Source organism: Temnothorax curvispinosus, unplaced genomic scaffold (genome assembly GCF_003070985.1).
Source record: "Temnothorax curvispinosus isolate PA1 unplaced genomic scaffold, ASM307098v1 QBEX01001498.1, whole genome shotgun sequence".
Lineage (NCBI taxonomy): Eukaryota > Metazoa > Arthropoda > Insecta > Hymenoptera > Formicidae > Temnothorax > Temnothorax curvispinosus.
Genome location: NW_020211278.1, coordinates 2,332,054 through 2,355,283, shown reverse-complemented (window position 1 = coordinate 2,355,283; position 23,230 = coordinate 2,332,054). Strand labels below are relative to the sequence as shown.

Here is a 23,230-nt window from a genome sequence, read left to right as displayed (position 1 = left end):
CACTTCTGCGCTTGGGTTTATATTTAAACGGCACAGAGCGCCGCCGGCCACGTCGACGTCGACGTCGACGCATCGTCTTTCCCAATGCGTCGACCGGACGTCGAGAAGAGAAAGAGAGAGAATGCGTGTCGAAGAAAAGAACGCGTCGAGAGATATACCGGATTGAAGAAGAAAAAATCTCCGCTTTCGCGAAGCGAAAACACCAAGATATCGTGATATGTTGGCGTAGTGAAATATTGAGGCGATGTTTAAAAGAGAAATATTATTCGAGAAGGAAGGGGCGAGTTTCGAGAATTCGTATACCTATGAATATACAGAGTGCGAATGAAAGATGAGACAGTTGCATAATAATTCTCGGAAGAGATACCACGCTTATTATTTTGGGACATTTTCTTTTTCTTATTTGTACTTGCAAATACTTTTCAGAGTACAGAATTTTGACTTTTATAAATGTGCGATTATGTTACTCTTATTGTTGTCGCTTGGTGATTTTTTCGGAATTCTGTAACACACCACTCACGGCGTTTTGGCACAAGATACCGTTTCATGCACATATATACAGACGACGCAGTGTAAAACGTCGGAAAATTCGTGCTAATAAAAGAACGTATAAACATCGATACCGCAAAATCGCCGACCTCCCACGTTGGTACGTATTTATCCGACACTTCAAACGGGACCAGCTAGGGGAGTTCGCACATGGTGAACGTTTAACAGTTTGCAACGCAAAGAAAGCAGGACGGCACAAAGCTGCCTCTACAATTGACGAAACGCATACGTGAATATCAATTACCGTCGCAATTAATAATTTAATTATTAAAATATGAATTGTTAACAGATAATGACTATTATTCTCTGTTTAATTCGAAATCTTCCTTAATGAAATTTTAATTGAATTTAGTCAAAGATACGTGTGTTTGCAATAATATAAAAAATTGAAAATTAACTAAAGCCCACTAAAAGCGAAATAAATCAAAGAATCTATAGTCAAGCTAAAATGTCACGCACGCTACATGTCTAGAGTAATCTGCCTCAAATATTCCAATTAAATATCTGCAGAGCCTCTCGATGTTTCATCGTGCAACACATGAACACTCGCGTACAATAATCAGTCCTGCAAATACAGGTTGCGTACACTGAATTCAATCAGCGCTTGCATATGAATTAGTCCTTAAACCGGACAATTCGTGCACAGGTAGTGTTAGTCTTCGATCGATAAATATTATAGGATAGATCTGTATATCTACTCGGCGTGCTTTCATCCGTCACGTTCGCGATGCGTTCTCGCGAAGGAAAGGAAATCCCGAAAGGGGCATCTCGAAGGTCTGGAATGTTCAGCGTTTCAGGGCACGCCGTTCAAATCCTCGCGAGAGAACGTATCCTCCTTTTTTTCTCCTCTACCAGTCTACCCACGCGCTCGAACTACCTATACCACCCGCGAAAGAGATAAAAGGACGGGTGAGACGAAGGAGCAGGCGGAGATCTAGGCTGAACGAAGCGGCAAAAAGAAGGAGAGGACTAAATACGAGGTCGAGCAAGGAGAGGAAGCGTGATATATGGAGAAGGGACGGTCTGCGCGCGTTTGTGTGTGTACGAGGGAGAACATCTCGCCGATATCAGGATGTAGGGTTTCGGGGTACGCCCAAAGGGTCATCACCCTTTCTTGGCGAACCCTCCTCCTCCTCCTCCTCCTCGCTTATGTGCATGCCGTGCTTCTACCTTCTCCTCCCTCCCTCCCTCCTCCCCCGCGCCCCTATCTGCTCTTTTGCTGGACGGTCCCCACTCCATCTTCCTCATGCTCCAACGGTGCACCCCTGCGACGCGCGCTTTTACTCCCTGGCGCGTCTCCAGAGACAAAGAAATACGATTCGCCCCGCGAGAAAATGGCGTAATTATATACGAGGGCGGGTAGAAGAAGAACGTAAATCACAACGGGAAGCAACGGGGCGTGCGAGGCTTGGGTGAGGAGTCTCGCATCCGCCGAAAACGCGGTTCGGAAAGGGGGCTTTCGAGAACTTCTCCTTATTCCTTCCTCGAAATCGGGAGAGGATGAAAACCTTGAGGACAGTAAGCGCGCGGTTATTCGCTCCCCCCCCCCCTTCGCGACAGTGGAAGGATTATTTTTCATTCGTTTTGTTTCGAGTCGCTGGCATGCTCGTAGGAAACAGGAAACGAGGGGACAGGAACGAATCTCTAATTTATCGAGGTTATATACCGGTCTCGAATCTTGCTGAGGAAACTTCCAACCTTCAATCATTCCGTTTTCATAATCGTAAGCGAGTGTTGCTGCGTCACGGACGACTATCTGCGGTGCAAGGTTCAATATCCTCCTCATTACGATGGCGTCACTTCAGAAGGGAGCCGCTCGCGTGACTCGCTTCTTGATAACGTGACTGACAACCGATGGAGATTCGAGCCCCGCGGATCATACCATGATGATATGGGTGCAATGAGCTCGGGATGATGTCGCCGTCTTTCATAAGGTGCACGACGCGATACCGCATAAATTTTAGTCACGATCGCTACTTACCAGCTACTACTTAAGCAACAGAAAATAAAAAATAGAAATGAACCTACAATAATAAAATATTAAAAGAAAATGTGTAATAATATGTATAACAATTATCTATTTAATAGGACAATTAAAAGTTAAGATGTGTGAAGAAAGATGTGGATAAAAAAGTGTGTGAGAACAATAACGAATCGTTGACATTATAGATTCCAGTGAGAGCTACGACATACGAAAGTTTCTCGGCTAGAAAACTATTAACAAGAGAGCTAATGCAGCCAAACGCAAGATTATTATACTAACATCCGCTTCAAAACTCGATGTACTTTTTACAGAATCGGAACGAGGATAGGGATGCAAATCACAATGCAATCTCGATGCACCGAGCGGATCTTTAGCGTTGATGAAGCTCCCGCAAATAATTGCTTCTTCGTGGTTAGTGCAAGCGATAAAATTTGCTACGGGATAAATGGCTTTTAATATTAATCTACGACGGCTAATAACGGACTGCGCGCCGCGAGGCGTTAACGCAAAATCACATCGCTCACGGTTTTATTTATTGTAGTAACCCTGCATGTCTAGCAAATTGGCCATTCAAACTTGTAATTTGTGTAACGGAACAATCAATATGCACGAGTATTCCGATCGCCAGACATTGCCATATTCGTGGAAATTGATAATTGTAAAGCGTCGATAGGAATAAACGTCATTAACAAATCTGATTATTTTAATCTGAAAACTTATGAATATATTATGTATTAAACTAAATATGTTAATTGAAATATGTACAATTTTTTTCGCTAGAACTTCTATTTGTTGCGAAAACACTTCAAAGAAACTTGCAAAAAAATGTTTGTTAATTTTCCTTCTGCTTTCTAAATTTTTATTTTTTAGTTATTCTACATTTACAGAGTTTCCTACAAACGATGTTCGTAATTAACACGCGGCGACTTAATTAGACGTATATTTCTTCGATTTGTCCTTTTTCCTATGGGGAAGCAAAGAAGAACTGCATCGTAATGAAAGTTCCAACTTTTCCCGTTTCCACGCCGTTGGGAGACTACAGATCGCTATAATTAACGGAATGGAAAAATTTCGCTGAAGTTTCCTTCTTATTTTCAAGGTAGAAGCCCCGAGCTTGTGGATTCGATGTCGGAGACAGCGAGAGAAAAAAATTATGCGCCGCAAGTACCCGAGGACTCCCACATCTCGTAATTAGCGAACGGCATTCTCAATTATTCTAATGAGCGTAATGCACGTCAAGATAATGCACTGAGAATTCCGGAATATAATCGGCCGCGAATACTACCGCGTCGACGCGACTCTTCCTGTCTCGCCTTTTTTTCTCTTTTTTTCAAGACCGTTGTGAAATCTTTTGAAACATCCAGGTCCTTTTTATTACGACAATTTCACTTCGCCACGAGAACACGTCGCGTGGTTGCTCGCTTAAAAAAGAAACCTAAATAGTCCTACGACAATATGATTGTTTTAGAGTACACGAATCATATAGGCGCACGTAAGTGTACGTGGATATATATTTTCGCATATTCCACGCGGCCTCAAAGGTCAACGCACGGATGCAGCGTGCGCGGTAATAAATGCAGTCGTTATTCCTGATATGCAAAATAGAAATAAATGTGGAATGCGGGTTATGAGATTAACAATGCCCGGCGAGCGAATGCGGAGTTTACGCACAGAAATCATAAATTATGTATGATAACGCGCGGTTTAGTTTAACGATATAATAGTCCCGTCTATCTATCTTGTACATCACGCGTTCATTTTCGCGCGTTTATAACTTTTATAATTGTTTCAAGTCCGACAAATAATCGGCGCGCAGTTTATTAAGTTGAAACAGATGTATATGAATATTATATACATTGTAATTCGTTACTTCTGTAACTATTAATTTCTTTACTTGCGCACCACGTACCGCGCCTGACTCGTGTAGCTGTTTATTAATTTGTTGACTTTTATAATTGTTATTATTATATTAATTCCACGAACTTGAGGAAACGCAGCACGTATTAAAAACATTTAACAAAATCGGAATATCATAAAAAAATATTTACATATTATAAATTTTTGACAAATGTATTGTTCTTAAATATTGAACAATTGGTCAAATATTTAACGATTATCTTGGAGTAATAGGATAAATAAAGGATAAATAATGATTTGTTTTCGGAGCAAGAAAAATACTGAAATATTCCTGAAACGTAAAATTTTCATTTAAATGTCTTTATGGTTTTATGTCTTCATGATTAGATATTTATATACAAAATAAGTCACAATAATAATACAATCAAATGCATTTAATAATAAAACATATTTACACCTTCTGTACATTGCAAGTTATACAATTTTTATCATTTCTCGAATAGTAATTCTAAAATAAAACTTTAACCACTTCGAGAAAAAAATAAACGAAGCACCCACGATAAAAAAGTGCCATGGTATATCGAGACATTTATCGATTTCAACGTTAATCGCGAGCTATATGAACGAGGGTCACGTTCACACAACTTGGTCTGATGTTAAAGAATTTCGCACACTCCGACGTAAATATATGTGTCCCCTTACGTTATGTTGCCCTCTCGGTTGCCCTCGTCGACTCGACGAGAAGTATACGATACCGAAGGGAGAACTAAACAAGTACCCGCCGCCCTCCACGTGATGGTCGAGTAGACGTCGAGGGCGCCGCGCCGTCACGGGGTTATATGAGGGTGAGAAAGGTTAACGCGATCTCCTGTGCGAGGGTGTACGGAATATTGATTCACTCCGGTGTTAGGAGTCTTTTAGTCCCATAAGTGTACGTCCGAGAAAGGGATACGCGAATGCACACACGTATTATACAAGGTGTCGTGACGTTGTGCGGAAATATATTAAAAAGTCATTATCTTATAGAAATAAGAAAAAAAAAGAAGTGTCGCAACATCATGAGAAAATATGTTAAAAAGCCATTATTTTATTATTAAGGTAAGAAAAACAAAAAGAGAATTTTGTAGAAAATTAATACTTGCCGGTTTTTTTAATTTACTACACTTGATTATTTTTAAACATTTGAGGGATTAAATTTTATGCTTAAAATGCTTAAAATTGCTCAACACATTACTTTTTAAACAAGTGTTTAATTTTAAATATCCTAAGCGCTTGATATTTAAAATAAAATTTGGATTAAATTCTATAGAATTATAATTAAATTGTAATTAACTAGAAACTAGATTTTCCGTTAAAAAAGACGAGATAAATGCGAAAGAAACTTTTCGTTGATAATTAAAAAAACCGATTTTCGAATAATTAGCAAATATAAATTAAAAAGATTAAGATATAATTTGGTATAAATCAATTTAAATATAAAAGGATTAAATATTACGGACTTATTCCATTTTTGTTTCTTACCCTATCAGTTTTTTGAAGAAAATTTGAGTTGCCACTATTTTAGCATTTATTATTTATTGCAGGTGCTAAATATTCTAATAATTATTCTAATAGTTTGAAACTTCAGAAGATGAGAGAGAGAGAGAGAGAGCGCGCACTTTTATTCAGAAAATAACAAACTAATATTAAAATTATTGATAAGTGAGGAACAATTTTAGTAAGAATAAAAATGTTTTTATGCGATGGTGACGAGACGCCGTATACATATAGGGTCGTACATGTAACGTACAGCAACGACGAAGTACCACCCTTCTGTTGCCAACCGTGCATCGATCCAACGAGCGACCAAGTTTCCTCTTAATATACCAAGAAGCATATCTCTCTTTCTCTCTCGGTGTGCTCGTTTCCTTTTGCCAGTGGCTTCCTTTCCGAAAATATTCGTGGAAATGCATTATAGAGATATGCGCGGAGAGAGGAAAGCACAAGAATATAGAAGCGATTGCGCGAAGATCCATCCAGCTATTGTTGCTATATAGACATAAGCGTATTCGATATCAAATGTTATTTCCATGCCGATCGAAATCCACTCGTTCGATGCGCAGAAGAGCAAAACTTTAATCCTTTGAATCATTTAAAAAGTAATTTCGGAACACAAAACCATTTGGATTTTGAAAGATTACGGGATATTCGTCAAGTTATCCTTAATCATATATTCTTATAAAAAATCTAGTTTGCTTTGCAACTCGTTCGGAGAAAAAGAAAAAAAGAAGAAATATTCAGGGAGTCTTGAAAGAGAGAAGAATGTTGTTTCAGTGAAGGTTCGATAGTAATGCTTAAAAAAACTAAAAACTTTTGATAAATTGAGATTTTAGAATTTAATCACTAAATAAAAAATTTATATTCACTATTCATTAATGTGGTTTTAAATTTAGAAAATAAATGGAATTTCTTTCTAAGAGAAGTTTGATTAGCCAGATATTTAACGTTAAAAGTCAAATAGCTAAAATTGATTTGGTGTGACCTAAAACTGTTATTTAAAGATATATCTGTACTTTTGAGGTATCCCGAATGTGTTCGTAGAAAGAGATACGCTTTTAAATTTTCTACAAAGTCGCCATGAAATGCGCAGAAATATACATGGTACGTAATGGAATATGCACTAAAGGAAATGTATACATAGTGGTTATATGGCGCCACGAAATAGCCAGAGTTACATTTAGTAAACCGAGTGCACTTTTTACGAAGCACTTTACGTACTTTACTCGGAGAATCCTTCTTTTATAAGAATGTTTCAAGCACAAAAATATGGGAGATTTATATTATGTATATTTGTATTTGATTATTATATTTATTATATTATTTCAAACGCGATATTACGTTTATATATTCATTAAATTATTCATTCGTGATTACCACATTCTTTTTGCATTACTCTCTACACATTTCGAGTTTTAACTATAAACTTTCGTGCTTTAAACTTGAAATCCGATATTATAACGACTGTCACAACGGATGATAAATCACGTTAGTTTTACAAAAATATTTTATTTTACTGCAACGCTCCATATTTTCGAATTTCATTATTAAAAAATAAAATATAACCTGTGTCAGCGTGTTATCATTAGATCTAAAAAAATTAAATCGAAATTGGCAGCATTACTTCTATTTATTTTCCACTTGCATTTTTCCTACCAGTGCGATTTCAAACAAAAAGGTACGACTTCTCTTCGATTTTCCGCGAAAGAGACTCGGGCAAATACCGCGAACGAATCCTCATTAACTCGTCGCCGCCGCCGTGACGTTTACCTTGTGCCAGAACTCGTGGAATCGGCGTTTCTCCGTTTCGTTCTAATTTATTGTCAAGTGCAGCGTGGCGGCCGTGAGTCACACGCCGCCGACGGGAATGAGAGGGAATGAGAGAGAGAGACATCGGGAGGGACGTTCACGCACATTGTCGCTGCGCTGACGAGCGTGCGTCTGTGCGTGAGCGTGAGCGCCGTCGGACAACGACGTAAACAAAACGTGCCTCTTAGCGAGGGAGCTCGAAGAGTGCAACGACCTGCGCCATTGTGACGTAGCTGTTCGGATCAGCTGACGGCGCGGGGACGCGTCGTTCGCTTATCGCGCGCGCGTCTGTCAGATTTACGACGTTTCCTCGGCCTGTCTTCTCGACGAAAACGCTCGCGTTTCTCAAGACCGTCCTCGTGTATCGTAAAAACGCTTTAAATGGCAAGATTAGACTTTGTTCCGATGTAGGAAATATGTGTCGAGGACTATCGCGTAAGGTTCTATCTACGAGACTTCAACCTCCAACCGATTTTAATCGGACGCTATCTTGGTCGGTATTTTCAACATTCTTTTTACGCGAAAAATCGCAGCGTCTCTTCTTCTCGATTATATCGGAAAATATTTCGGAGAAAAAGAAATTGGAATATAAATAGGCGACGTGCGATTAACGCAAGGGTGAAATAATAAAGTTCATATCAAATTTTCCTTTCGAGAATTCGCCGATGTTGCCAATAACAACTATATGTATACTGTTAATGCAGTATAAGTATAGACATTCTATTCAACAAAAATGACCGTTTACCATGTTCCTATAGTAAAGATAACGCCAAAGAGATTTTTATAAATATTATCTTTTATTATTTTAGATTTTTATAAATTCGCTAATAAAAAAGACCGCTTTTCTGAGGGATTTACGAAAGTATATCGATTTCTTTAACGGATAAGAGGTTGCTCAACGAGACACGCGTCACGTCATCGCGCACGCTGCTCCGATTTTACGCGAGCGAATGTAAGATCGCCCGATAAAATCGCGCCTGCGAGTTTCATAACGTCTGCGTAGTGCGGACGCTGGAAACGTTGGGTTAGGTTACGTCCTCGCGCCGCGGCGCGGCCTCCCGGTGTCGCAAGACCGGGGCGTTTCGCTTTCACCCTTGCTCAACGGCGCGCGTTAATTGGGGAAGTCGAGCGCGTTAACGTTTCCAAACGCATTCTCTCGATTTTTACCACCCTCGTCTTCCCCGCGTGCCAGACGCGCGCACCGTCCTCGCGCCCTGTTTACCGGCCCTGCGCATCGATTCGAGCGCGTTCGTGACATTGATCCCTCTTACCTTCGTTTGTACTCCGGATCTCGCCGACGGATCCCGCCGTCCTTGTTTCCTTCCTCTCGGCGTCCTTCCTTCCAAGCGTGGATTTAAATCTCTCGGGGGGGCCACTCCCGCTGCGACGGTCCTACCCAAACATGGAAACGCTTTCGGTCGACACTTGGAGGGACACGATGACACAACCTTCCACCGTGGAGGAGAGAGAAGGAGAGCATTCGAGAGAGATGGCCGTTTAACGACGGATCCGCTCGCCTCGTCACGTCAGCTGGCAGCCGAATTTGGCAGCTTTTCCAGCCCTCGTATTTCGTTTCCTTTGTCATGACAGCGAAACGTCGATGGACCCGGGAGCGAGCGAGCGAGACACGGGCGTACGGCGTACATACGTATACACGTTATATATATGTATACGCGTATCTATAGAGACAGGCCGCCGATCGAGCGAGCGGCCGAAACGGAGTAGACGGACGGAATCACTGTACGCGACGAGATTAGGACTATTGGGAGGCATGTCGCCGTCGCCGGGACACTCGGCGACACGTGCGAAGTTGCGCGCACACGACACACGGGGGAGGTAAAAATAAACCCCTTGCACCGGAACGGAATTGTCGCGTATACTGGCGGAGCTTTGGCGGACGATGGCGATGCGATGGCCCGGGTTTGCGCGCACGACCGACCTCCGTCGATCGACGCCACTCGCCGCGGCCGTCGGCGATGCGGATACTCACATGACGAGGCGCGAGACGATCGACGATATCATATTAACGGGTCCTGCGGCACGGCGGGACGCGCGCGAACGGCTAGAAACGAGCGACTAAATGCGGACGGCCGTCTGCAGCACCGCCGCTCACACGTCGGCCATGTTGAACTGGCAGCTGGCTCGCTCGCCGCTGCGCGGGTGACGTCACGGCGTGTTTTCGTCACGTGACGCGCCAGGCCTGTATACGTATACGCGCGCGCCTTCATCCGGGCGATTTTGTGGCTCCTTGCGGGTTCGACCAGGCATTAATGTCCGTTTCTGCCAATGTAGATTAACTTTTATCTCGATTTAACGTACTTCTTATTCTTTTCTAATTCTTAGAACTGGAAAAAAATAAAAAGTTAAACGGAGATTCAAGTTAATCTATTTTGGTAGAAATGGACATGAATCGGATAGACAGTTCTATTTTCGTATTTTCTTTCTACGATTTCCATGCGAAAAGAAATGTGCTATTTGATTTTTAGAACTAGAAATTTAACGTCAAGCATAATTCGTAAAATGATATGATAAATTATAGCACGCAATCTCTTTGAATTATATCGATAGCGGTTACGTCATGTTGTTAACGAGTGAATTTAAAATCAAAAGACGTTATTGAACATCAGCATTTCGTATCTATGTGATATATCGCGATATGAATAATTGGAGTGTTTTGCATTACGCGCGATATAATTCATGTTCCACTGAAGTTTTCTCAAACATTTCACCTGCTCCAAAAATCGCGACCGTAAAAACGTCTTCCGGCTTACCGCCAACCGCGTAAACACACAAATTCTCCGGCGAACCAAGGAACGGCAGAAAAAGAAAACTAAAAAGTAGGTTAAGAAGAGAAAGAAAAAGAACAGGGAATTCCCATCAGCGAAACGTTTTCTGGTACGTCACGAGCGGACAAACAAGCATTACTTTTGTGGTAAAAGAGATAAAATATTCAAGTTGAAATCCAGATAATTATATGTAAAGCTTTCGCGTACCGAAATACGAAAAAAGAAATCTCCTCGGGGTGTCTATATTTCCACAAATTTTTCTTCGAAGAAGAATGTCACAGTAAATGCTAAAGAACTTAATTTTTTATTTCAATATGAATTAAAGTCTTTATATACGGCGATGTATCGTGCTTGAACAATTTATGATTTAAATTACTTGCATGAAACATCTAATTAATCTAATTTTTCTCGTTGATAATACAAATTTATTTCAAAGACATACACCGAAAAAAAAAGAAGTTCCGAACAAAACATTACTCAAATTAACGCGTTCATAGTTTCGTAATTCTTATAAGAATTTGATAATCTTTTTCTTGGTTGAACTATAAAAATGACTTCATCCAATCAAATTTTCTTCGTAATATAATCTCATTTCAAGATTTTCACGTTGAAACTAAAGATATTTTCAAATCCAAAAATATTATTCGTTTGTTCTGTGTAACCAAGCAAATATCGAGATTCATCATCGTTCCCGAGAAAAACAGAAACACGTGTTTTTACGGGAAGCGCTTTCTTGTCCAGCGAAGGAAAGGAAGGAGTAGAGGGAAAAGGCCGAGAAAACCGGGGCTTATACGTGGCGTGTTACGTCGATGCGTGTGTACATCGCGGAACGTGGATATACGCGTGACACGAGTACGCCGTGTGCGTGTCGCGCGCGCACGACCAGAGTCCGGAGTAGAGGCAGCGGTTCTCCTCGGAGCGGCGCCCTTCTCTCTTCGCTCATGAAAACGTGTCTTCCCTCTCGCGCCACCCGCGCGCGCGACCCCACGCGCCTCGCGGTCGGTACTACGGCCTAAGCACTCCTCCCCCCCCTGCTCCTTTTCCAACGACGCTCTTGTGCAAGGGATAGCAGCGAAGTGAAGTGCGACGCGACGCGACGCGGTACTCCGGGACGAGCGGGAAGAGAAGAAGGGAAGAAAGGGGAAAAGAGGTGAGAGAAGGAGGGAGAACGGAGAGAGAGCACGCGGCGCGCTCGCTCGGCTCTCGACGAGGTGGGAGGTGGGAGCGGATCGCGCTACGGCGGGACTGGCGGGAGGGCCGGGAGGAGGTTAGCCAGACGGGTGGGAGGGAGCGCGCGCGAGCGCGAGGGGGGAGGGGCGTACGGGCCGCGGGAAGGAGCCGTGCCTCCCTGCCGTCCGCCCGCAGTGCGCGCTACGCGATATCACTGACCGGTCATGTGTGTGTCACTCTCACGTTCACACTGGTACCGTTCGGAGTACTTGGTTGCCGCGCTGGTGGTGTTGCCGCCGCTGCCGTTACCGTCCGCTGCCGCGTAGTGCCCCCGAAGAAGCGTTTTAAACACGAAATCCGGGTGCGCGCGGCCCCCTCCCCCCGGAAGTCCGAAAGTGGTGCCCGCGGTCGATCCTCGGTCTCGCGCGCGCGAACGTCAAAACAGTGCTCGCGGTGACGGTGAAGACGGGAGAAGACGCGCGGAGCGATTCTCTTCTTTCTCTCCGTTGCGTCGATATCGACTCGGGGATCTCGGGATATCGCGTCGCCGAGACGAAAATAAAAGCGCACAGGTGGAGAAACGCGCGAATTCCTATCGTAGGAGAAGACGCGCGCGCGCCGGGAGAGAGCAGGGGGAAAGCACCGTGAAGTTAGGCGCGAACGCCGATCACGCCGGACAGGCAGAAGGAAAGAGGAAGAAGACCGTTTGAAGTTGAACGCGAGTGAGTTTCGCGGCTGTTTTCGCGCAAATAAGTGTTTCGCGCGCGCGTCTCCACAGCCAGACAGTTCAGACGTGCGAGAATTGCGAGAAACAGGAGCAAGGAGTGGCTGTGCGGAGCGTGAGGAAGGAGAGAGAGAGAGAGAGAGAGAGAGAGTGGCGGCACAGCGAGGGGACCGGGGAAGGGAAGAAGGATAACACACGAGTGACCGGCCGTCGCCTCATGGCCCTTCGTGATCTTGGGCGGGAAGAGATCGGCCGCGGTGTGGTGCTTTGTGCCGTCGAAGAATAGTGATCGTTTGTGACAGGGTTCCCCCGCGCGGTGTGCTCGGTGCGGTGCGTGCGCCCGTTGTTGTGTTTCTTTTCTTTTCGGGGGCGAGGCACGCTCCTCGGAGGATAGAAGGAAAAACCAGGTCGGCGTCAGGGGGCCGGGGCCGGGGACGGGAGAGTGAAGTGAGCCGAGTGAGCGAGCGAAAGAAAGAGAGAAAGAGAGTGAGAGAAGACGGAAGAGGAGCGGGAACGGTGGGGGAGGGAGACTGGGGGCGCCCGTTCGCGGGTGGGCGGGAGGGGGCGGGGGCGCGGGGGGGACGCGCGAGGGAAAGGGTGACTGGCGGACCCGGCTGTGGCGATCCGAAGTCGCGGATTCGGCACGCCGCGGTTTACCGAACGTAATATGGCGTACAAGTTTCGCGAGGAGATCGTGGGAAAGAGGTTTCTCTCGGTGAGTGGTTTCACCAAGCTGAAGGTGAATAAGATTAGTGAGTGGGGTTGGCGTGCGGGGGTGATACGTGCCGCCAGTCACAGGGATAACGGCTGTCATGATCTCCAGGTGAGTTATTGTGCCTAAACTTGTAACGTTTTCTTTTTTTTCGTCCGCGCGCGGTTTACGTTCCCTAGAAAGCGGAGGCGCGAGCCCGCGCTCTCGTTTCAGGTGTGTCGTTACCGCGTATAGTTTCTACGCGGGTCGATTGTTGGTCACCGCGACCTGGCGTCGCGCCGCGCCGTTTGTGTTTACATCGCGGTGTGCTGTGCGAGCTGCGACCCTTCGTGCGAATATTCCGAGGGTGTGCGTGTACGTTACGTATACGTGTATATTTACGTGTACACGCTCGCCAGCTCTCGACGATCTACCGAAACAGGCGTATTTTTGGAACAGTGTGCGTGAATTTCAAGTATACCCTCTATTCCAAAAACGCGGCCTGTTTCGGTAGTCACCTCGACGGCGACATGATGTCGCGAGGGATAAAAATCGAAAAATTCTATTATTAGACATCACGCGATTGTGCCACACTTTCAATATTTTATGATTATCGAGCCACTTGTGCGATATTTACAATTACGTTCCGTTTGCACAGTTCAGTCAGAGTGATAATTGTAATTGCGAAATGTTTTTGTAATGCCGGATTACGAGTGGCGTTTTCCGAAACGATGTAACAACATAAGTGTATGCTGCATTATTTGAAACAAAATCCTCGTTGCGAGCAATTCGTAGTTGCGAATGTTATTCGATACGCAAAATGTGAATCATTAATCACGAATATAGGTACGCAAAATCATTAGTCAAGTCATTTCGAGTTTCGTGGAAAGATTGGAGTGGAGTAACGGTCGTAGTGCAGATGCATATTTCTGAGAAACCTGTGACTCTTTTATAAATTGCGAAATATTTGCGATCAATGTAGACAATTTTTGTTATGTCTCGGCACGAGACGGATAAATTGAATAAAGCAGGGCGATGTGACGGTTCTTTGGAATTTACATACGTATCTTTTTAATGCAGAGATTATATAGATCTCTTTATTTTCTAAGGATTCGTCGAAGGTCGTATGTATTTTCAACGGTGAAAATTTGTTCGAATATTTGTCGACTATTTTATAAGCACGATACGCTTGACACGTTACTAGTTCCTATTAATATTTCTATTATTAACAGAATTTATATTAATCATGCAATTGCATGTTATTCATACAATTGCGTATTATAATACGTATCTATTTTGACGCACATCAAACACACATGAATCGCAGTTACGCTTGATTTGGGAGGGAAACGAAGATTGTTGTTTGCATTGCATTTTTATGTTACTACTTTATGAATACTGAAAACTTATGATTACGATTATGTTCACATCCGAGGTTGATTTTACTACTGAATCGCAACATCTCTGCCAGTGGTTCAATCGTAAATCCTAAGTCATGCAGTGCCATATTAAAAATTAGATCGCTTTTTTGTCATAAAAATCGTTGAAGCGTTGTAACGCACAGATCGCGTCGTGTCTTTGAATACCCTATCACATTTTGACGTTAAACAAAACGATATATATTCGAAGAATTTGTGATTATCATCGAGGCTTGATATAATTGTGTGCCTAAGTTTATCTTGTCAAGTTTATCTGTCCCTTTCTTTCAAGTCAAGTCATAACTATTTCAGTTTTCGAGGACATTGCCAACTCACATATCAACGCTGTTTGCGCACACATACACGCGACAATTAGTGTACATGTTTCGCGTTGCTTGGCCGGTGATATTTGCCAATTTATGCCACGTGGCCAAATACCGCGATTATTATGTCGGTCGGGCGTAAAATCTCGGAAAATCTTGGTCTCGGTGGTCGATTTTTGCATTCGTTTCGCGACGTCAAAGTCATAATGTTCGTTTTCAAGCCGAGTAAATTGCATCTTCGAAAAATCATCGTCACGGTTTCGTTACGCAATGAGTCGAATTTCGGTGCACTCGGACATACACGCGCGCGCGAAATTAATTCGACGAAGCAATACTTATCTCTTATGTAATAAAAGAAGCAGTTGTCCTCGGGTATCATTTATTGGCCAATGAAACAGTCATCTCGATGACGATAAGAATATTAGCTCACCTACGTATTATTATCTTAATTAACGCCATAATTATTGAGAGGTTTTCGCAGAAGAACGCTGCGAGTTTCAGATATGATATTTTGGTGGGGAAACGTTATATTACACTTTGAGAATATTGATAATTATTATGAGAAATATAACAATATGTTTTATGTTATGTGTTTATGTAGAATTATATTAATTATATATATATATATATATAATTATTATATAATTTCTTTTTATTAATATATTATAAAATATTGTATTAATATATTAAGGGATATAAGACCTAAATTTCTCTGTATTCTGCAAAAATATCACTTCTGAACAAGTCTTATTTTGAATTATGTGTTACGTACAATATAAATTTGATAATCTCCATTAGCGATATATTTAATAACAAGCTTATATTCATGTATTTTGGATTAATAATTTTTTCGAAAATCAGGAATAAAGTTAATAACAGCATTTTTGTCGTTAATAAACAAAATGATATTTCATGAAAAATCACCTCGTAACAATACCACTTTATTAGTATTACTAAAATGTTTTATATTCCAAAAGCAATTTCGCAAAATTTAACACTGATAAATTTTGAGTACATATTAAATAACATTTCCACTTGCAAACTAACATTTATTAATTCCTATTGTCTCACGGTTTAAGCATTCTTCTTAAATTACATCATTCATCCAGTCCAACACTGACTGTCAGTCGCGATGCGGTCAATCGATCTCCGACACTCGGAGTTAATAATACCAGTATTTATTCTCGCGGCACTCATTAACAGTTCGCCCGGTTTCAACTATCATTAATGGCCCTCCACGGCATTTGCGAATTTATCGCGTCGTCAAGAAGCATCTGGGCGCCTCCCGGAGTGAGTTCAGTTGACATCTGTTTAGTATTTGACGCTCTAAAGGGTCAACGACTACAAACGTCATCAGGTATTCCGGGGTCATCACCGCCGCGGCCGCCGGGTCTCTCAGGCGGCTACGTTTTCCGGTTTTCTAATTTCAAAAAGTGCTCTTGTGCTCCTCGGCTCGCAGAAAACGTGTCGATGAACTTGGCTAATAAGAGAGCTCTTGGCTCTTTGCCGGAGGTGAAAGTTATCGGGCTATCGTTTTAAATCCTGGCGAATAATAATCCTGGGGACGCGCGAGATATTCGAAATAAGCGAAATAGTTTTTTCTCTACAGAGAATAAGAAACACAAGATAGAAAAAGAAAGATAAAATTATTGTTTCTTTTTTTATCTTTCTCTCTTCTTTCTTACCACGCGTATCGATAATGTCGACGATAAAGAGAAGCACCTTGAAGTATTGACAAGTCGTTGAAATATCGAACGCGGAGAAAATAGATGTTTTATCGATAAGGGCGTGCTCGTCACCTTGAAATTTCTCTACGCTAACTTTAGATGTGAAATGATGCATAGCTCGTACACTATAAATCGCAGTCCGAGATGACAATGAAATACGAGACATATTATATATTTATACACAACCACGTAAAAATTATTATTTATCCTAATCATCGATTTGATTAAAAATCGTAGTTCAAGAGAATTTATGCGCTTTAAAATATTTATATGAGATTTCTTTTCTTACACATACGCATTAAGAAACGCAAGATATTCTTTGAGTATCTTTGCAGAAACTGCAAATAACGTTTGTAGTGAAATATTGTAATTAACTGTGATTTTTATCCAAGTATCAGGAACGTATGTTCTGTAATTTTCTTTTAATTATTTTTCGAAATTTACACTATTATCTTGTGTGCGTGTGTGTGAGCAACCTTTGGAAAGATGTCTATTTCAGGATAACTGGTTTCCTCGATTCGAGGATATGCATTATAGCAAGATTTTTCATACATAATTCCTCCCATTGTTTCAATGCCGCTTTCGCGGCGCACCTGCCGCGTCCCCGAAGAAGCACCGTTATACTCGGTGCACGAAATATACGCGAACACACGAAGCGCCTCGAGGGAGACTGCGAGGTAATGCGGTGACGCAGTGTGGTTGGAAGGTGCATTGGCCAGTAAAAAAATTTTGGGTACGGCGAATCGGTCAGCTAGGGATTACGAGTGAAAGGGGGGGGGACCTGTTGCAAGGATCGGAGAGATGGTACCCCCGAATTATCGAGGACCCGCGATCGTGCTACAAACCCTGAAATTTGCGGTTCGCGAAACCGCGTACCGGCCACCACGGCACCGCCGCGGCCGCGTACCCAACACTTTCGCATAATTTGTATAGCGGGGCGATGTTTTGTTGCTGTCGAAAATTGCGGGCGAAATTCCGGGTCAAACCTGACGGGGGTGTCCGCAAATTCGCGAGCGACGATAAGCACTCTCGCACGTGCGAAACAGGTCCCGGAGAATTTCCAGGAGGTTTATTTTCGAATGCGGTAGTTACCCTGTTCTTGAATCGTTGCGAATCCCAACGAGATGCAAACGAGATTTCTTTCTGATTTTCGGATAGATATCTCGCCTTAAATATAAACAACAAATGCGCGTCGCTCGTATGCATCGCGTAAGCCTGGATTACGCGTATCACTGCGTAAGTGCTGTACGAAGACTTTTTTACGTTACGAAAAGTTATTCTTTTCATTAGTGCGCGTTGCGTTATCTTATCTTATCGGAAAGAAAGTCATGGTCATGACGTCCGTAACAAACGTCGTATCGTTTTAATAGCCTGACGTTTGCATTTCTTTACTTTCCTCATACGAAGACCTGAGTTATGAACAGATTGCAAGTTTACAATAACAGCAAGAACGGATCAAGTCCTTTTGTGACTATACATTTCTGTCAGAAAAAATTACATTCTCTTCTCTAGAAAATCGAATTTGTAATTTCGATAAATACATGTGTCATTTATCTTGAGAAAGATATTCTCTTGTATTTTTGGTAAAAAGAGTCATGGACGTTAAAGATTGATTTTTCGGCAATTGAAATTAATTTAAAGCGAAACATCTTTTTAGCTTTTTACGCAAAATTAATCTATAATTAATTTAATTTAATTTATTTTAAATAACGTTTCGTTCATATAATTTCGTAGTTGTGACTTTGCGACAACCTGACATTTAGCATTTTCTCAGAAGTGTTAGATTTTTTACTGTTTTTATTTGTCGTCGATGATATAACTTTAATGACGGATAGGATAAACATCTGTGTGTTTCAAATATGCGCAGAAAATTCAATTATGTAAGCGAACACTTTTGAGGACATCTCTCGTGGAACATGATTTTATAAAAACAATCTCTCAGATACGTTAATTAAAATTCCCGAATTATGAAAATAACGCTCGCCACCGATAGGCAGTCTGGCTAAGTTTAGCTATGTTTTTTTTTCTTTTGACAATCTATGTTTAGCAGTCGCGGCATCCAATTAAAGCTTTTGGGATTCCGTGTATTACTGGCGTGGACAGACCAGGACAGACGTGAAACTAGGGGTTATCAGATGCTGTCAGATTAATAAGATATTCCTTTGTTCGATAATGATCTTGATATGCAGATTGTAATAGTTCATTTTGAAATTCATGTAGATGCTGTCACGATAAAACGTGGATGCGATTATTTTACTACTTTTTATTTATTTATTTCTCTATTTTGAAATTCCTTGTAAAATGTCTCGTTGAAATACGCTTTTGTAATTTAAAATTAGCACAAGATATATAGAATTCCATAAATTTGTAAAATAACTAGGCTAGAAAAATAAAGTATTGCGTTTTTAAAATAGAGAGAAACTAAAATACACCGCCATGTTTCTCCATTCGTTACATAAGTCATACTACTTTGAGTATAAATTGGCAGACAGAAATAGACGGCAGGAATAAACGGGAAGAGGCACCTTGCTCTTTTCGGTAACGTTGAAGGATCGATGGTTGTTGGCACGTCTTTTTGCAAATTGGCGAAATTGATATTGCGCTGTCGCGAAATGACGGTCTCTGCCCGAAGGTACCTTACGTGCGTTACTGCGAAATCGTTTCCGCGAGCATCCGGGTTTCTCCTTGCGTGGCACTTCGCTGCATACGATGATTATTATTCGCGTTGAATTAGATCGCGGCTCGAAACGCATCGGTGCGATCGGTCGCGAATGATTTCACGTAATCGTGAAACATGACGGTTCTTTGTGCGCCGCGTATTCGCCTTAAAAGCTTCAAACAACAAAGGGACAACAGATGCGTTGCGTTGCTGTGCAACGCGGCAAATCATTTGCACCATACACGTTCGCATTACCAGGCGTTATTTTGTAATCCCGCAATTTGTCCGTCTACCGCGTCATACAATTAGACACAGTCGATGAGTTTTCCGCGGACCACAGGTGCTTAATATACGCGGTCTGTGCGCGCCTTCTGACAAATGATCGGTGTCTTCATTTCTCGCCTAATCACTGCGTCTCGCGATCTACGCCGAAACGCGTCGACGTCAAAATTGCCGAGATTGAGCGACGTCTGCGTGCATGATCAATTGGCAGGACTAGGTCAAATCGTGTCACTATCAGATTGCTACAGATCACGGAGAATTGTTGATATTTTTATAAAAAGATTCGTATTAAGAGGATATAAATGTTGTCTAACTCTCGTTTCACGTTGTAGTATAATTCATAGATTCCATTAATATTTTTTATAAAATTCTACAAACAAAAGAACTTATTTAGCACGATAATACTACATAGCATTTATTTATTGTTGGTAAATATCGATCGTCTTTCTCTCTTTTCTTATTTTATTTGTATGATTTTTTGATAAAATATGCTTCACATTTCATTTTGTAATTAAATCCAGTATCAATAATCTATATAATAAAATTCCATACATGTATAATATTAAGTAAAAATTGTCTATAAGTATTGTAAAATAAAATGAGATGGAGAAATCAGTGACTGACGCATAGAAAGCAGACTTACTCTAGATTTTAGCTAGAAATCAAGTGGCTCACATCAGACAATATTGTATGTAATACGTCAATTTATATACGTATAATTAAGATAAATGACGTTCATATATAATTGGCATATAATTGACGTAAAGTATAATTTTCTTAAAAAGCCGATTTGATCGAGAGTTTTCACTTAATTGTTTTAATTAAAAGCTCAAAAATAATTGCGCAAATTTTTTTTACTAATTGAATGAATAGATGGAATGTCAGATCCATGATGGAAAAAGATTATCGTTAAGTAATAAAGGGAGTTACAATTTATTTTCGTTTTAATTAAATATTATTCTACATTAAAGTGTAATAAAATTATTATATATCATATGTGTATATATATATATATATATATATATATATATATATATATATTGATGTGATAAATGGCACATTTTGCGCGCATAGCTTCAATTCTCGAGACGTGGAGCTGTTGCGTGAGTTGTTTTTGTGCTGATATTCACGTCCACAAACGTGATAACTATGAAACTTTAAATGATTCCTCGAAATGTCGCACGTGTGACGATATGTCAGTTTCTCTCAACAAATTATAATTATTTGCTATGCCGAGCTGCTGCTTGGTGTCAGGTCGCGTTATTGTATTGAGAATTCTATCGCGAGGACCCTATCGGTCGCATTCTAATATTAAAATACGAGAGCAACGGCCGCGATACCAGAAGACGCGGTTCGATGCACGCCCTACAGAATTTGCGTTATATTACTGATATACACAGAATGGAACAGAGAGCTAAATACGTACTTCACGTTTGAAGAGCAAGGTCTTCTCGAAAAATAAAACGTTATAAAAATAACACATTGTAGTTATATTGTTATTATTAAGGATACAAATCAACAATCTGAGAAAAGATGTGTGATAAATTAGGGAAATAATACATTATTTTTGACATGATAACAAAGATTTAAATGCTATCGAGGTAAAAAGTTTAATTTGAATTGAAAGAAGAGGAAGGGACTAAAGTAGAATTTACTACATAATGTAATATATAAATCTATCTTCCTTATAAAGAATACTTTATATGGAAAGAGATAAGTATAAAGCCACGATTAATGACAAGTAAACTACTAAGAGAAAAGGAAACGTGAGAGTTTATATTTTCTTTCTTTTCTCTCTTTCTCTCTCTACTTTCGTAGGCGACTGCCTCTCCGGCAGTAGAAATATTTCGCTCGCCTATTTGTCCGTCAATATTATTACGCAACGACTCGCCCACGCTGCCTTGTGCCACTTTCTTTACTCGATGCATTTGAAATAGCACTTTAGCGGGCTTCCTACTTGATCATTCCGAGAAAACGACATTTCGCCGTGAAAAAAACGTGTATTTTTCATTTCGCAAAAGCTATTCTTACATGATGTTGTTGCTAGGTTCGATTGTACTAGCATGGCATACAATCGGCGTTAACTTCGGTTTATAAAATTTTAAAAAATTTTATTTATGTTATAGAATTATCTAACAAAATACATACTTGTTTATTAAATCGAGCAACGTAAATTAATTCAGAATCACGCGAAGGCTATAAGTCTGAGATGCTTCAACACATTTACACACATACAACCGATATTATCGCGATTAGTCATTAACAGAAAATCACGTGACAACCGGGTTTTAACCCTATATGCTGCCGCGTACAACGCGATGTTTTGCTGGTTTCGGTTCATGAAAGCACGAGCTCGAACGGCAGCTTGCCCACGCGGGAACAAATGCGTCATGCTGTACGCATTTAATTATCATCCTTCCGAAGACTCGATGAGTTCACTCTGAATAACGAGGGAAAGTGATGTATATTTAATAATTTCTGAATGTAATTCGTATAATTTACTCCAATTCTCTTGACACGCACATTCTTGGGATGACAGTAACGATCTCGGTGCCGCACTTGAAGAATCATGCATTTGTCTTTGCGCGAAATATTTAAAAGACGCAATCCTCATCCGTTCGTGAGCGCGAACCTATCTATCCGCGCCGGTGGCTCGTTGTAAACAATGACTTCGTGCCCGACCCAGATTCTAAGCCCACGTAGAAAGCGGACTCGCTTGCATAATCCTAAGTACCCCGCGCATACAGTTATATGCATTCGTTCCCTCGCGTGTCGTAGTCGGCGCAGACGGATTGCACACCTGTATATGCGTCACCTATACACCTACGCGCACTGTCTGGATCCGTACCGTTGTCGAATTGGCCGTTGAACACGACCGGGTGAAGGTACTTTGATACCGAAACGAGAAAATTTTGAGCTCTTATGATAATCTAATAATGAACAAACACTATGCGTATTATTAGAGTTAAATCAGAAAATTTTCTTCGTAAAGCTTAAATGGCCATGCATGATAAAATATCTAATTATCGGTCAATGAACACGAAGGATAGAATATTTTCTAGGCTATTTACGCGATAATATCTCATTTGACAGATTGCGCAAAATTATATGAAAGTGTAGTTATATTTCACTAGAGAACGTAAAGAACGACGATGCAGAATTTCTAAGTAATATTAAAAGACAATTAAATAAAAAATAGTAAAAAAAACTTACAGGAAAATGTGTATGAGTAGTTACACTCTTATAATTTCTATTAGAAAATATAAAATGCAATAGAATAGGTCGAGATAGGTATATCAAAAAATGACAAGTCAAAGTAAAAAATGACAAATCAAATACATTGGATTATATTAGAATATTAGAGATGGAATATGTCGAATTATATTCAAGCGCGAACTAAATTTATTTTATTTTGAATTCAAAGTTCAGTTTCTTCAATCTATCTAATAATTTCTGTTATTATTATATCACTGTTCTGTTTAGCTGTACTTTGCCGTTTTCTAGTGTACTCTATCATACTCGAGTATACTCTACGCGATGTACTCTGCATGTATCTTCGCTCGTTCTGTCGATATCTAGGAGGGAAGAAGCGTTCCCGTTAGCTCAGCACTTTCACCCGGATCATCACGACCCAGATGATCGCGTTCCTCTAACGGTGCGGAGAGTCTTTTTCTCTCTTTCTCTGTCTCTCTCTCTCTCTCTCTCTCTCTCTTTC

At 41.0% G+C, this 23,230-nt stretch overlaps 2 protein-coding genes across 5 annotated transcripts in view; one reads left to right on the top strand and one right to left on the bottom strand.

The window, feature by feature from the left end:
• LOC112465022 overlaps positions 1-9,881 on the bottom strand; it is a 35,015-nt gene extending 25,134 nt beyond the window's left edge. Inside the window, exon 1 of one of the 2 annotated variants that reach the window (XM_025032406.1) lies at positions 9,726-9,881. In XM_025032406.1, coding sequence (XP_024888174.1) covers positions 9,726-9,757 — 32 coding nt within the window. In that variant the 5' untranslated portion in view covers positions 9,758-9,881. Of the gene's footprint in view, positions 1-9,006; positions 9,696-9,725 lie in introns of those variants that run through there. The other variant, XM_025032398.1, reaches the window with a different exon arrangement.
• Positions 9,882-13,003: 3,122 nt separating this feature from the next.
• Positions 13,004-23,230, top strand: part of LOC112465069 (probable JmjC domain-containing histone demethylation protein 2C) — a 286,220-nt gene continuing 275,993 nt past the window's right edge. For all 3 annotated transcript variants that reach the window (XM_025032457.1, XM_025032450.1, XM_025032444.1), the window contains exon 1: positions 13,004-13,238. In XM_025032457.1, coding sequence (XP_024888225.1) covers positions 13,083-13,238 — 156 coding nt within the window. In that variant the 5' untranslated portion in view covers positions 13,004-13,082. The remainder of the gene's footprint in view (positions 13,239-23,230) is intronic.